Below are 15,939 nucleotides of genomic sequence, written 5' to 3'. Positions count from 1 at the left end.
AACAGCTGTCATCTGCAGCTATATAAATGAAATAAAGTAATCGATTTAACCTGATCATAATGCAATGTAGCCAGGTTTAGTTGAGTATTAAATGTCAGTCAGTGATCTGTTGTCCAACTCAGCAAACCAGCAGATTTGACAAAATCTTAACTTTGCATCAGACCATTTTTCAGTGTTTATGATTCTTGTCATCTTTTTTCCTCCATTTCAATCAGAGCAGAGGTCCAAATAACAAGTGAGGATATTTTTGCTTTGAATTAACTTTAAATGTAACCTTTATTTTCTGCTGCAGAATAAGGTCATAACCTTTTATTTAAGAAGGGGAGGGGGAGCAATTTCCACTGCATTGTGCAGAAAGTAAAGTCATCTGCTTCCCTCTCTCTGCTGCTCTGAGTGGGACTGATGTGTGTGAAGGAATCAGAGCAGATATAACTCTCTTTTCCCTTGTTGTCAGCAGTTAACAGCTTGGTCCACTGCTACTCGTTCACTGTGTCCTTCTGTACTTCAGTGAGGCCATTTACTGTCTATATATTTTTGGTTATATAGTCTGTGCGCGCATGGAGGCAGTGACGGCGTGAGAGAAGTAAGTTTAATTAAATATTCGCTGATGATTAATTGATAGACGTCACATGGTTTCCATCACATATGAGGGATAAGATCAGAAGAAAAGCAGCAGATTTAAAATAAAATTGCATTCAGGTCACTTATATTAAGGACGTCTGGACATTCGAAGAAGCGCGATTCTTTTTCTGATTTGTTTTCTGAGATATAAAGTGGAAAACGCTGGTTGTATTTCCTCATGCTGTGTGTCATGGCAGGCCATTTCGTGTGAACTGATCACCCAGCTCCTACTTCGCCCACTTTCTCTCAAAATGGTCCGGAAAGAGTCGCCGAGTTCCTCTGAGACTCTATAAAAAATGGATCAGCACCAGCTCCCTCTTCAACACACTTTCTGTCTGCAGGAGATTGGAAAGAGAGGGAGCACTTAGAGGGGAACGCTCTCTTCCTGGTGATCTGTAGTGGAGATGTAATTTTTACACTCGACACAGAGGTGAGTGTTTTTACAGCACCAGACAAACCTTTTACTGCAGCAGCTCACGGATTTATATTACATTTATTTATTCTCTCATTTGTATATTTCTGTGGAACAGTACCAGCCTCATGAAATAAAACAAGAACATTATTACAAAATAACCTGAAAACAAACAAAGCGATGAGATGCCACAGAACAGAGTTCCTTCTCTATAACTACAGGGAACGTATGTGATTAAGTTAAAAGTACAAATGCATAATACACCAGATTCTTCACTTGCCATTTAAATCTCAATAAGCAGCTTTACTTTGATGAAGAAAAGAAAGTCAGCGGGTATTTTCTGTGCTTTCAGGCGCACTGGTTCTGGTCACACATGCACCAGGCTACATTGAGAGATAGGAAGGAGGAAGCGGTGCAGGAAGACAGGAGGGTCCTGAGCAGGCAGGCAGGAGACGGGCAGGCGGGTCACAGCGTGGAGTCACAGCGTGGAGTCACAGCGTGGAGTCCCGGCACAGGACGATCTCCATCTCAGTGCGGTACAGTTTCCCTCCGTCAGCCAGAGCCATGATGCTCTTTTTGTAGTCCACCAGCCCGGTTGAGTCCAAGTCCTGCCAGACAGAGAGAATCACACTGAGGCTGCAGCTCCATCTCCCTGCTATATTTGGCCTTCAGAAGAGGGATGGATGCGTCAATCAATAGGTGAAGTATTCATTACCATTTTGTTCTTGTCACAGAGGTCCTTCAGCAGAGCATCCAGCTCCTGCTCATCAATGTAGCCGTTACCGTCCTGATCAGAGAGAAGAAGAAGAAGACATCGTTGGATAAAAGACGTTCCTTTTCAGCTTCGCAAATATAAAATCATCCCGAAGCTCCTGCTGTCAGCCTAACGAGGAACACAGAACATGTACAAATATGGACCTTATGTACGGAGAGAGAAAAGTGTCAAATTCCAAGAGTTTACAGTGTTGCCATGGAGTTGCTATGACAACAATCAAACCACCAGCTTAGAACTGTCTCTCTTTCCTATAAATAATTGAAATGAGGCATATATAAGTAATCATAGATTAAATACATTGCTTCTGTATTTATTTCTGGTTTTAAAAAATTGATGGTGCATTTAAATATTTATTTCATAAGTTATTTATTTATTGTGACTTGGCACTCTTCACCCTCCGTACATTTGGTGACATAACAAGTCTGATATTTTTAGCAGGGAATGACAGAGATAACATTTGTGTTAAAATGTATTTATTGAGTAGTTAATGTTCACATTTCACCACCATCTAATAAAGGAATAATTATATACTCAGTTATTACTAATTTAAATATTATTTCTACATTTTATGTTTTATTTTTGTAGGCAATTACTAATTCATTTAAGTTGTAGTATATATTAATTTACCCAATTGTCTATTGTTTATTATATTTAAGGATTTGAAGATCAACATTAAGCCTGTCACAATAAGCAATTAATCAATTAAAATTAGCTCAATGATTTTCATTTTGATTAAAATTTTTTGAAAGGAAATTTTGTTTAGAGAGTTCATAATTTATTTTATTATAATTTTGATTGTGTGGTTTTTATTTCCTCTTAACTTGTCGTTTTTGGTTGTTATGTTTTATTTTGGATATTTCAAATCTCTTCCAGTTGCGGCATTTAGTGTTCTGTACAAAATTAAAGATCGCTGAAGTAGCATTGCTATGCATTATTATATTAACTGAAAACGAATTCCAGACAACAACATTATCATTAATAGCAATAATTTCTGCCAGAGACAATTTATTGACCAAGAAAATTTGTCATTGTAACATGCCTAATTATTATTCATATATATAAACATTAATAATTTACTTGTTTGTTTTATTAGAATTTAAACTCCATACATGATTGCAAAAACTGAACATCTACTCAATCGATATGAATGAATGACTTAGTCTTAGAAATAGGTTAAATATGGCAATTTGTAACGCAAAATGTGCATAAATAAACTTTATAAATGTGAAAATAAGACGTACTTTCACCAACATAAACATTAGACAGACTGAAGTGAAGTTCCCTGGAAAACAAATCCATATGACCCATCATGCAGCAACAAGCAGACAGTGAACAGATGTCCATCCTGAACACGTCTGGTCAGCGATCAACCTCCACAATCAACAAAAAGTTATTAATGTTCAGAAACACGTTTTTCACCTTATCATAGAAAGTGAAGAGAGAGTCGAACTCCTTGACGGTGAGTCTGATGCCCTGTAACGTCACACAAAGTGAGAGAAGACAGAATAATTAGAAACTGATGCATATTTCTCGAGAGCAGTAAAAGCCCGAGATCTACCACAGATATTAATCCATGCAGATTATGATAACTGGGACTAGAGTTGAGTTAATCCTCATCAGACTGACTAATCCTCTGTCGAGAGAAATTGTTGATCTGCTCTCAGAGGCCAGCACATTTAAATGGGAACAAACAAGAATCCAAATTTAAAGACACAAATGTGTTGGAGGTGCTCAGTTTCAATTATTTCTCCCAGTTATAGAAAATATACAAGAAAAAAAGTGAAAGTAAGTAGAAGCTCCGCTGCTCACATAAAAATCTAAACTGTGCATTTATTAGTTTTATTAAACAATCAGAGTTTAAAATAAAATAAGGAAGCAGGATTGACAAAAATCAGGAATCCCAATTAACTATGCAGCTAAACTTCATATTTAGTACTTTGAAATGCCTTGCTGCTGAAATGTGATATACAAATAAGGTTTGATTGACTAATTGATTGATTGATTGATTGATTGATTGATTGATTAATTGATTTTCTGTGGTCTCAGAGGGAAAACCTCCACAAATAAGCACCCAGAACGATCTTTCATGAGCAGCTTCCTGACAGACAGAGCTCCACCTGCACTAAATGACACCAGGGTCAAACAAGTTGCATGCTTGTGGTTTTTGGGATGATAATCTCCATTACAGTAATCTAAAAGATTAGTCTACGTCATTCAAGTGCATTCAGGGAAGCCAATTCCTCACCAATCACTGGTTTACACCCATAAAAACTCGCTGCCTCCATTTCGATAATTGTTTGGCTCTGCATGCAGAGTTTAGGGCCAGCTACTCAAAGCAGTTTAAGTCAGGCTAGCATGCAGCAAAGAGGGCCGAAGTTTAAAATCCCATTTCAGAAACACAGCAGATAAAAATCACAAAGTTAAAGCCAGCGGATTACCGAGTTTTACATTCGCAACATGAAAGCTTGAAGATGGTTTTCCACTTTGTGTTTCCACCTGGTTTAATCTCCAGTGGCCACCGTGAAGCAGGATTTGTGCCACGCATGAAATGCTGAGGTTGGACAAAATGTGCATGCAGCGTGGCCAAACAAACTGGCTGCAGCTCACTTAACCGGAACAACTGAAGACTGACATGGTGGCAGTAAAAGACAAAGATTTAAAAAGCATGCAGTTTTTTTCTTGTGTTGTGTTTCCTTGACTTTTGCTATTTATTCTCTACTTATCTTTAGGATGTCTTTACATATATTTTAAGCAATTTTCCTCAACTCATTAATTAGGTTTTCCTGCTGCCAGTGCGCAGTGCGAAGAGATTTGCCAAAAAGCACAACACTTTAATTTATTTGTGTCTATAGTGAGATGCGCCTTTTGGCAAGGCTCAAAAAGTAAAGCAATGCCAACCTGAAGATGTGGAATCTTAAGAAGATGAGTAATAAAGCTGAACGAGTGCATTTAATTTAGGGGTATCAGAGTAAAAGATGACTAAATCCAGATACACAACACACTTTTCAGAATTTTATTTGTAAAAACATTTGAAACCATTTGCTGACACTTAAAATCCCAATCAATTACATCGATGTTTGTGGCTGTAATATAACTGGACGTGAAAAGTTCAAAGGTTTGATGCTCTTGTGATGGACTGTATTTTAAAGAGAAAGCACTTGAAAGTTGATGTTTTTTGTTTTTCCGACGGCGTAATCGTACCTCAAACTTGAGCAGGAAGTTCTCCTGGACCGGCAGAAGCCTGTGGTGAGAAACATAAACCAATCAAAGTTGATCTGAAGAGCAACTTTCAGAAAGAAAAGCAAGTAAAACCGAGAAGTGACGCCATCTCACCTCGCCATCTCAGAGAGGCCCAGCTTACCATCACCATTCAGGTCAAACATCCGTAGCTACAGAAAAATAAAATTAAAAGGGAATTCATCAGAGGAAGTTTAGGGAAAATGTTGCAAACACTGAAGTGAGTGCAGCTCACAGATGGCCGACTGACCCTGGTGGCAAAGAAAGCAGCGTCTCAGCAGTACAGGTGCAGCAAATGTGATTAATATTTAAGCCTCCACATAATGCTTCATTATGCATATGACCAGCAGTTAGCTGTAAGTTGTGAATATGTCATCATTAAGGGGCAAAAGGTCAATGCAGATCTTAAAAAAATTTATTTTCAGACTTGAACTTGTGTGGCTGAATCTGAAGCTTTGAGGTTTATCAGAATACAGCAGCATGATTGATATGTGTTTATGATTTTCTGATACATTTTGTATTTTGAGAGGCCGGTAGTGCTGGTGATTTAAACATTTCAGCTCTCACGATTGTCTGTGTGTACTCGTTGAGCTTCTTGTCATCGTAGTCTCTGTTGGCCTTCTTCAGCAGGTCCGACAAGAAACCCTGAGATGAGAAAGAAACCAACGATGAGAGGACTTCAAAAGTTTTCATCTGACTGCAATCAGTCCATGGTTTGCTTTCCAATTCATTATTTTACTTTTGTAAACAACATGAAAACATGTCTACCTGTCTGCCATTAAATCAGTAAGACTTAACCATAATGGCCTCTATGTACAGTCACTGCACAAGACTCCACTGCTGAAGAAAGCATATTTTTAAGGACAAGCCCACCAAAGCCCAGACTAATACTCTGAACTCTTTGCTGTCATTGCACACAACGTAAGAATACTGAAAAATATTGTGAGGGTATCGAGTGTTTTTTCCTCTAGCGAATACACAAAGTGCTCCAAATGCTGTATTAGAAGCTTGTTGTGTTACCTTCAGCTCATTGGACTCAATGTATCCGCTACGATCAGTGTCATATCTCCGCCAAGCCTGCAGCAGAAGATTTGCTGTTTTTAGAGAACATCTCTGTAACAACTAAAAAAACATAAACATCTCTTCAAACTGGAGTATGGCCAAACACACGCATTGCCTGACTTTGTGTTAATATAGAATTTGCCAAAAGATGGATACCTAAAACGCTTGCAGCACTCTGACTCCCTCCCCTCCACAGAAAGCTGCAGAACATCCATAATGTATGGCTTTTCTGAGAATAGCTTTAATACACGGAACAGCCTGAACATCCCACCATAAAATCCTTCTAAAAGCAAATAAGTGAAGTGTGTATATGTGTGTGTTTTTTCTGGAGTGTATGTTCAGTCACAGTGCAGCTTATGTTTGATGGCTCTCTGTTTCCCCTCAGATTACTTTAACATCAAACATACAGCTGAGAAAAAAAGCAAAGTCGGCAAAAAATGCTGCATTTTCATCAGCGTAAACGTTAAAATGCTTATTTTGAATTAGTCAAAACTAATAGTTTTGGAAGTTTTCTTCAAGCAGAGGGTTTTAAACATTGAACATTTGCGAATGTTTGACCCAGAAAGCAAGTGTCCAGATGAATGTTATGGCAGTCCTTCCTGAAATGCCACAACATTAAAACAGACGCCTCGACTTGGCACGGAAACTGAAGGAAACATGAGGCAGCTGAACATGCGTCCCACAGGACAGGCTGTCAAGGCGAAGCTCGCTGGAGGCGCTTGTGAGGAAATTTCACAGTTCAGTAAGGTTTACCAGATATTCAGTGAACAAACTCAGGAAACAGAAGACCTCAACCGAGAACAAACGTGGCTAATTTTTACAGTCACGGAACACGAAAAAGGTTGACTGAGCACATCTACTGTAAGGAGCTACGCAGGAACAGTTTGCAGCATTCAAGGCGACGGACACGGATGTGAAAATGTGCCAACTTACATCCATGAATTCAGCACTGGATCTCACAAACTCTCTGAAACAGATCAGGAAGTTTTCCTCCGTCGGCAGAATCTGGACCAGCTGCGCAAGAAGAAATTGATGCTATTTTGCTGGACGGATAAAAAGACTTGATGAGCAAAAGAAACAGGAGTAAATAACTGGTCTCACCTCAGACATCTCAATTCTACCATCAGAGTTCTTGTCAAAATTTGCCATGAACTCCTTCAACTTCTCCTTGAACAAAGCATGTGAGGGATCCTGCAATGACATGAAAACGTTTTTCAGTTCGCTCATATTTTGGCTTTGCATGTATAAAACCAAACTTCAGTACTAACAATAAACGTATGCATCTTAAATTAAAAAAAATTCCTACATTGTACAAAAAAATATTTCTTTTTTTGCTGTTTGACATTAATCAGATGTTTTAAATCAGTTAGGCTTATTTATATTCGCTAAATACCAGAATAAAGAGGGGATTTTTTAAAAAACATTTTTATTAATTTCATTAGGGAGAACAATGAAAACACTAAGATTCCTATCTCTTTAAACAATTTGATGATGCCATTGCTACATTTTATTTCCATCCATCCATTTTCTGCACATCCTTGTCTCTAGTGGGGTCGGGGATATATTTTCTTTGTGATATTATAAATCAAAAATACAAAAGTATTTTTGGTTTATAATTGGAAAAAAGGAAAAAATACAAAAGAGGGAAAAACTAAAAAAACAAAAAAAGAAGAGTCCAGTGTAGCACTTGGGTATTTGTAGTGTTTGTATAGAGGAAAGAAAGAAGATAATGTTAAAATAACACCACTACTATTAAAAAACAAATAAATAACATTAGTGATAGTATTACCATCTCTTTTAACAATTTGATGTTGATGCTGCTACTGTTGAGCAGCTAATTAGCATGTTTTGTTGTGAAATGTGGCTGTCAACCCAGGAACAAAATCACTGAAGCTGGTAAAACAGCCTCTGGCTATAAAACCAATCAGTCAGGAAGAGGCCATTTCTCCAAATGCAACATATACAATCAAATTAATGTTTGCGGCTCACATAGGGGCAGAAACCTTAATTTTCAAAGCTCTATCTTGTGTGATGAAACTAAGATTGAAGTATTTGGCAATAACAAGCATTGTTACATTAAGAGAAGAAGAGAGACGTTCAGAAACCTGAGAATGAAATCCTAAATGTCAGGTCGGTAGCTGTATTATGTTGCCAGAGAGACTGGTGCGCTTTATAAAAATTAAATAATTGAAGCAACTTACTCAAAGCTGGGGGACAAGTATGTCCAAAGAATAACTAAGAATAATACAAAGTCATTCAGGGACAACAGCATCCATGAGTGGCCCTTATCTGAGCCCCACAAAGAATTTGTCTGCAGAAATGAAAGGTTTATGCAAGCGAAAACACCATTTCAGTCAGGAAAACTGGGTCAAAATGACCACAAAATATTGAGAGAAGCTTCAAGAAGAATTATTGAAACTGTCTGACCCAAACAACACAATTTAAAATGCAATCAGCGACAAACTTCTGACATAAAGCAGAGTTTAAAAAGTACATTTTCATTCTGGTTAGCAAATAAAATATTGAATGCAATAGGTGTGACATTGACACTACATTAGTTTCACCTGCAGAGCGTTAGCGTTTACCAAGCAGGATTATGACGGAAGAGAAAAACACCCACCACTCCGGCTCCTCGCCTCGCAGTCTCCAGCTCTGTGAAGAAGCGCTCCAGCTCCTTCCCCTCTATGTAGCCGTTTCCTTCAGAGCACCAGAGGAGTGAAATTAGTTTGGCACAAATGACGTCATGAAGCTTTTAAGTCACTTTAAGCTTTGTGGACCGGTCAGAAGTTTGATTAAAGTTTAATAACCACTGAGGGTCTTTAAGTTTTGAAGCAGTTGCCAAACCTTGAGTACTGGTCCAGCCTCAAGTCCTCTGTGATTAAACAGAAATAATCAGTTTATAAACTAATTTGGAGTGCATTCCCACTTAAAGCTGTGCTTAACTCATTATTTCTGACAGTTGATTAGTTTGGACGCCTAAGTAATGCCTAAAGTGAATCCCAGAGCTCCACAACTGCAGAATAAAGATTACTATACATCTAAACAATAAGCAATTATTTCAAATTGAGTTTTAACTGGTAATAACAAGGTCGAATGGATAAAATATCCTAATTTACATATCCATATCCAGTTGTAAAGTGGATTTATCCGTATGTGAGCTCCAGCTGGGACAAAACAAACTCCACCAGAGTGAAGTGGCATTGGAGTGGAAGCAGAATAATGAGCATCTTCTTGCCTAAAAGGGCAATCAGACTGATGCTTACTGGAGCATCCTGCCCCTCACTCTGCACTGTACCACTTACAATGCCCACATTGTAGAAAATAATTTAGTTTGTCTTGAGGTCACAGGTTGTGCAGGACGTTCTGTGGTCGTTTTTAATCATTGGAGCGAGTCCCACCTGTCACCAGTCTAAACATGGGCGAGGGGATTTAGTGCAATTCAATATTTAACAGGAGATGTAGATAAACTGTTGTCCCAATTCAAAGGAAAACATAAACATACTGAACTAAATGCAGTGATGTGTCCCATGACTTATTAATCTTTTAATCTCTTATCCACTACCGGTTCCTCCCAGCTCCGTTTGCGCGGTACATCTGATTGGTGCCATCGCATGTGAACTGGTGTTTCAGACAAACCAGAGCAGAAACTAAGAAAACAGCACAGAAAACGTACCAAAGATGAACCAGCATTTGAATATACTGCTGGTTTTTAATTCAGCATCATGTTTTTCACGTCATTATTCATTCATCTAACTAGAAATTTATCAACAACAACAAAGAGGACACTGGAAAGCATTTTTTTTTTAGTTACCACAATAACCAGTAATATGACCACTAAGCTATTAAGATCATTCTTCTAGATCTGTGGCATCATCTGAAAAACAAGATCACTCCAGTGCAGTAGAAGGTTCTGGGCTGGAAAATGAAGCACCCCATTCATTTATAGGCAGCTCCCGATGAGGACGTGTGAAAAGCTGTGGATCATTTATGACCACAGATGTAAATGGTAAAAAATAATTTTAAAAAAGATGAAGAGAAGAGGGAACCCGTCATGCGTACGGTTGTTGTAGGTGTGGCCCTAGCACAAAACAGTTGCTTTCCAACGCACCGTTTTCAATAATTGGAGAAACTACAATAAAAAATGCAACTTTTTTTAAATGCTACTTATCTTATTTGCTTATCCCAACTCTCATAAGTACAAATACTAGTGAAGTTATAAATAATGGCTCAAATATAATATTTTTCAGTAAGAATTTATTTTTCTCTTAAAAGGTGAGCCATTATGTTTCCTTGAACAGGTTACATGTTCATTACATAATTTTTTTACAAAATCATTTCTAGATAACTAGAGTTCAGTCTTGTCAATTCTGCCGATTGAGAGGTTGTTTTATGGCCTATTGTCACTTTAAATCCAAATAAGTTTCTGCTGGTCACATTGCTGTCTACATGCACGTGTGTAAATGGCTTCAAACAGATGTGCAATCATACAGATATGCATCTTTGAAAAGCAGAAGTGATGCCTCCTGTGCGACCAACAAGAACGCAGTTAGTAATTTCTGGATGGCATGACAACAAAACTTTTGTCTTTTCCAGCAGCCATTGTACAATAAAGAGAGTGGATAAAAACAGCTGATTAAATGTGATTGAACTCTGATTGGCTTGATAGGTGACAGGCGGGGCTTTCCTGGGGTTGCTAGGTAACGGTGCAATCCCCATTGATGGGAATTAATCAAGAGGTTTTTGAAACAGTTCATATTCCAATAAATCATTCATTTATCAATGCAAATGGAAGCATAAAAATGTGCAAAAAGTTAATTTTGCCGACTTTTTGATTCTGTTTATCTCAAAATAATTTATTTGTCTTTGGTTGTATTTCTATACGTTTAAAAAAGAACCAATTATCTGTGATAAATCTGAAAATGCCCGTTCATCCAGAATCCCAGAGAAATAGCTGTGTTCTCAGTTCACTGGTGGTTGGTGCCAGAGTTTAGTTGGGATCTAAATCTCAGCTGTCACATGAAGCGCACCACTGCGCACTGAGCAGATGAAGTACCGTTCCCCTCTTATAAGATTTTAAAACCCAGCTCAACTTCTGATTGCTCAACGGCACCACGGGACCATGTCAGCTGTCCAGCACAGAATGGCAGAAAATGACATAAAGGCTCATGTGACAGACTGTTTCATTGCTGCATGAAATAATACTGCAGGATTTGTTCCAGCTGTTGAGACCCAACTCATTTGTGAGATTAAACTATGTTTCAGATTTTAAGAGATTCACTTTAAAGGTCAGGTATCGCTTTGAACTTTTTTCTTTTATTTATTCACTGACATTCCCTGTAAATTCTCACAGCGTAAACATCTGTGAATTTATGCTGAATGCTCTAATGTTTATCTATCAGAGCATTCATTAACTATGAACAAAATGTCTCCAAATAAGCGGGTTGAATTCCTGTTCAGGTTTTAACATCATGGATGGACACAGCTGTAAATTTCCTCAGGACAAAGCTATTATCTGATTATCCAAGGAGGGCAGAGACACCATGGTCAGAGGTGCCATGGAGAGAGGCGCCATGTTCAGAGACGCCATGGAGAGAGGCGCCATGATCAGAGGCGCCATGGAGAGAGGCGCCATGTTCAGAGACGCCATGGTCAGACACCAGAGACGCCATGTTCGCCATGGTCATGACGCCATGGTCAGAGGCGCCATGGAGAGAGGCGCCATGTTCAGAGACGCCATGGTCAGTGACACCATGGTCAGAGACGCCATGTTCAGAGACGCCATGGTCAGTGACGCCATGGTCAGTGACGCCATGGTCAGAGACGCCATGGTCAGAGGCGCCATGGAGAGAGGCGCCATGGTCAGTGACACCATGTTCAGAGACGCCATGGTCAGTGACACCATGGTCAGAGACGCCATGGTCAGAGGCGCCATGGAGAGAGGCGCCATGTTCAGAGACGCCATGGTCAGTGACGCCATGGTCAGAGACGCCATAGTCAGAGACGCCATGGAGAGAGGCGCCATGGTCAGTGACACCATGTTCAGAGACGCCATGGTCAGTGACCATGGTCAGAGACGCCATGGTCAGAGGCGCCATGGAGAGAGGCGCCATGGTCAGTGACACCATGGTCAGAGACGCCATGTTCAGAGACGCCATGGTCAGAGACGCCATGGTCAGAGACGCCATAGTCAGAGACGCCATGTTCAGAGACGCCATGTTCAGAGACGCCATAGTCAGAGACGCCATGGTTAACCAGTGGAGGAAGCACAGATCCAAACCATCAAACACCATGATGAAAGAAATCCATACATCCGTCTATCCATCCATCAGACCATCCAACCATAAATCCATCTGCCATCCATCCATCCATTGATTAATTTCATCCAACCATAAATCCATCCATCCATAAAATAAAATGACAGACTTATACACTCAAAGACACAGTGATTTCCATTCACACACTGATGATAGCAAACTACTGGATTCATCCATCCAACCAAACATCAATCTATCATCCATGCTTCCATCCATCCATGCATCCAACCAAAAATCCATCCATCCATCATTTCATTAAGCAACCACAAATCCATATGCATTCATATGTTTCTTTGCCCATCCATCCATCCATTCATCCATCCATCCATCCATCCATCCATCCATCCATCCATCCATCCATCCATCCATCCATCCATCCATCCATCCATCCATCCATCCATCCATCCATCCATCCATATGTTAAGCCTGCCCTCTGTTATAATGTCTAGCCATCACTTAAACAGTAAGTAATGTTTGGGGAACTTAATGTAAGTTACTATGTGAAAAACATGAACTGGTATGAACATGAAAATGTGCAGTAATACTGACTGCTGTCAGTCCTTTTCTTAAAATATCCACAGTGGTCGACACAAACCAGTAGGAATACTGGGATAAACCAGAACATAAGCAGTGCTTTACAGTGGCAATGTGGAATATGTACTTCAATGCCGTCAGGCTATGTCATTTGATGAGAAAATCTGTTGAGCTTATATGGACCAGTTTGAAAAGGGTTTAACGGTAAAGGTCACGTGATCTTCTCAATGACATCCAGAATAATCCTTACTGAAGTTGCTACATGGAAATCGGTTAAGCTGGAATGACTTAAAGAGGCAGAGAGAAACAATGGTGGAGCTCTGACTACATACGCTGCATGCAGTCAGGAAAGAAGGACATCCACAACACAACAAATGCATCACTTTGTATGAGAATTTCTCATTTTGCATTTAGATTTTTGGTTGAATTTCTGAATCAACTCCACTGATTTGATGGTTTGGCTGCAGTGTGCTTTACTGTCATAGTCATGGATGCCATTTCAATAGGACACCCCGTCATAGTTTCCAACACAAAACGAAGACAGAACAACAGGGTTTTGATTCAATGTTGTAAATTACATCTGTGAAAAAACTAAATCTTAATCCTCACTTGGATTTCATAAAATAAACCCGATAGGTTGTAAATTGACGTTTTCAACATAAATCAGCCGATTTGATACGTGAAAATATGCTTTTTCAGACCTAGATAAATCTAGTGCACATTCTTTTCAAACATACATCTTCAGATTTATGACTTCAACTAGTTAATATGTTGAAGCCAGGAGTGAAGGCAGAAAATCAAAACCAGGCACCAAGACAAAACATAAAGCATATAAATAAATAAAGCTACATTATTAATAAATATATGAACTCATCCCCGTCTCCTCCTCAAAGAATGCATGTATAAAAAGATTATGCACATATTTATTTTCTTCTGTTTATAAAGGCTTGAATAAATTGGAGAGTTGTGTTCTTGTGCTTGTGAATTTAATACAGCAAAAACCAAAAGTGCACCTTTGTACTGTTGACTCATAAATAGTGATCTTCCACTGTAAATTAAGCTTTTGTTTGCATAAGTACTATTATTTTTTTAAAGTACAACCCAGTTAATATACACCAGTTCATAGCCAGTAAGCTTCTAGGTTCAAAAAGATTCAATCATAGATTAAATAAAAACTGTTTCGCTCTTATGTCCTCCCAACTTCTCTCCATTTTCTCTTTCTCTCCCCCTGCACCCTGTTCTCTCCCTCCTGTTTCTTTCCATCATTTATCCAACCCTTCAGCTCACCCCTCCATCATCTTCATTCCACTTTCTATTTTTTTGCACCTTTTTTTTTACTTATAATTTATTACCTTTAAAACTTTGAAATAAATGCAGTAACCAAGTGATTACCCAACGAGAACCTCATAGAAATTAATACTTGCGTGTTTTGCAATAGATTCATATTTATGCACGCCACATGGCATCAACTTCAAACTCACTTATATTAACTCTGCACCTCGCTCTGTTTTTCAATCTATTAGTAATGTTGCTGTTAAATATTGCAACTTAACAATTCACTATGTGAATCGACACGAATCAAATATATTTTAATTGCTCCAATTGATTGGCAGCTGCCTTCACTGACCGTCTGTGTCAAAATGTTTCCAGATGTCGATGAACTGCGCCGCGGTGAGCTCAGCCAGGTGCAGGTGGGGCAGCTGCTCCGCCTGGGTTGCCATCTCTGCGGGTTCTCCCTCCTTTGGGTGGTCCGTGGTACTCAGAAGTAAACTTTTCCCGGTGCAGAGCTCCTCGGATCTGTGAGCGGCTCCTCCGCAGCCCGAGCTTTTTAAACCACCCACTGGCCCTGCGCGCTTCTCCTGCCCGCCGCACGGGGGCGCAGCAGACAGGACGGCGAGGCGCAAAATTCGCTCCAATTGCGTTTTTTTTTTTTTTAATATATCAACCTATCATGGCGCACCTTCTAAAAGAAAATTAGATTAAGGATTTTAATCTGCAGAGGATCTAAAACCTGACACTCCTAATCCCTCATCTCTGTGCAAGGGGATGAATCTGAAACTTAAAATGAATGAAATTGTACAACTCAGTGGAATATTGTAATCTGAAAGTTATGTTTGAAATACCTAACTAACAGTGTATTAGGGCTATTATGAAGACAAAAAATTTGTATATTTGCGAGAAATAAAAGCTTTCAATAATTTTTTTGGACTCAGCAATTTAACATTTCTGACTTTGTTTTTGCAACTAATTTTCCACTTTTTGAAATCAGAAACTTTCACGTTATTTCTCAAAATTTCTGTTTCTTTTGTTTGTTTGTTTGTTTTTTTGAAACTCGGAAATGTCCTGATTCTTTCTAGAAATTTTCTGAAATTGGTCTAAAAATGCCTGGGATAATTTCTCTTGTGAACATTTTACTTCTGGAGCTCAAAATTTCTGCACTTTTTCCAGAAAATTTCTGAAATTAATTTCAAACTTTTCTCTTTTTTTCCAGCAATTTTTTACATTTGGAGCTCAAAAATTTCCTTGTTCTGAATTCGAAAAATAAAAAATTTCCAAGAAAAATTTACATTTCGAGATCAATCGCACAAATTTTCTTGAAAAAAACTTGAAAATGCTTTAAAACGTCCAAAAGTCAAAATGTTTGGACTATTAGAACGTGGAAATTTTCAATTTCTTTCGAGAAAATTTCTAAGATTAATCACAAAATGTCTGAGATTTTTAGCAAAAATATGCTCCTGCTTTTTCTATTTTTGACCCTAATATGCCATTGTTCATAACAATATACAATCAACACATTGGCAAAAAAAGATTTATTATCTATTATTAAAAGAAATAGCATTTGTAATTTGAGTATCAGCTATTTCAAAAAGTCCAAATTAATAAAATAAAGATCAGAACTAAATAAAAGGAACATCGTCTTTCTGTTTAAGGAAGAAATCTGTGGAAAAATCAGCCTGAAGAAACCATGTGAAAACTATATACGT

General features: G+C 38.6%; 1 protein-coding gene across 1 annotated transcript; it reads right to left on the bottom strand.

Moving 5' to 3' along the window:
• Positions 1-1,095: 1,095 nt before the first annotated feature.
• On the bottom strand, positions 1,096-14,776 carry LOC129364026 (calretinin-like). The gene is made up of 11 exons (XM_055036401.1): positions 14,583-14,776; positions 8,728-8,804; positions 7,209-7,298; positions 7,041-7,121; positions 6,066-6,122; positions 5,613-5,690; positions 5,142-5,197; positions 5,010-5,049; positions 3,228-3,281; positions 1,749-1,820; positions 1,096-1,641 (listed from the first exon to the last, which is right to left on the bottom strand). The coding sequence occupies exons 1-11, from the start codon at positions 14,674-14,676 to the stop codon at positions 1,525-1,527; spliced, it is 816 nt and encodes a 271-aa protein (XP_054892376.1). The 5' UTR covers positions 14,677-14,776; the 3' UTR covers positions 1,096-1,524.
• Between the last annotated feature and the right edge of the window lie 1,163 nt (positions 14,777-15,939).

This window comes from Poeciliopsis prolifica, unplaced genomic scaffold (genome assembly GCF_027474105.1).
Source record: "Poeciliopsis prolifica strain line A6 unplaced genomic scaffold, Auburn_PproV2 SCAFFOLD011, whole genome shotgun sequence".
NCBI classification, from domain to species: Eukaryota; Metazoa; Chordata; class Actinopteri; order Cyprinodontiformes; family Poeciliidae; genus Poeciliopsis; species Poeciliopsis prolifica.
The sequence above is the reverse complement of the archived record's forward strand: the minus strand, read 5'-3'. Positions and strand labels throughout refer to the sequence as shown.

What these genes read in the sequence shown, in the direction of transcription:
- LOC129364026 (XM_055036401.1), bottom strand. Translation starts at nt 14,676, where the DNA reads ATGGCAACCCAGGCGGAGCAGCTGCCCCACCTGCACCTGGCTGAGCTC. An exon ending in GTAGAATTGAGATGTCTGAG is followed by an intron (nt 7,122 to 7,208) that starts GTGAGACCAGTT and finishes CTTCTTGCGCAG; the next exon opens with CTGGTCCAGATTCTGCCGAC. An exon ending in CCAGTGCTGAATTCATGGAT is followed by an intron (nt 6,123 to 7,040) that starts GTAAGTTGGCAC and finishes CTTCTGCTGCAG; the next exon opens with GCTTGGCGGAGATATGACAC.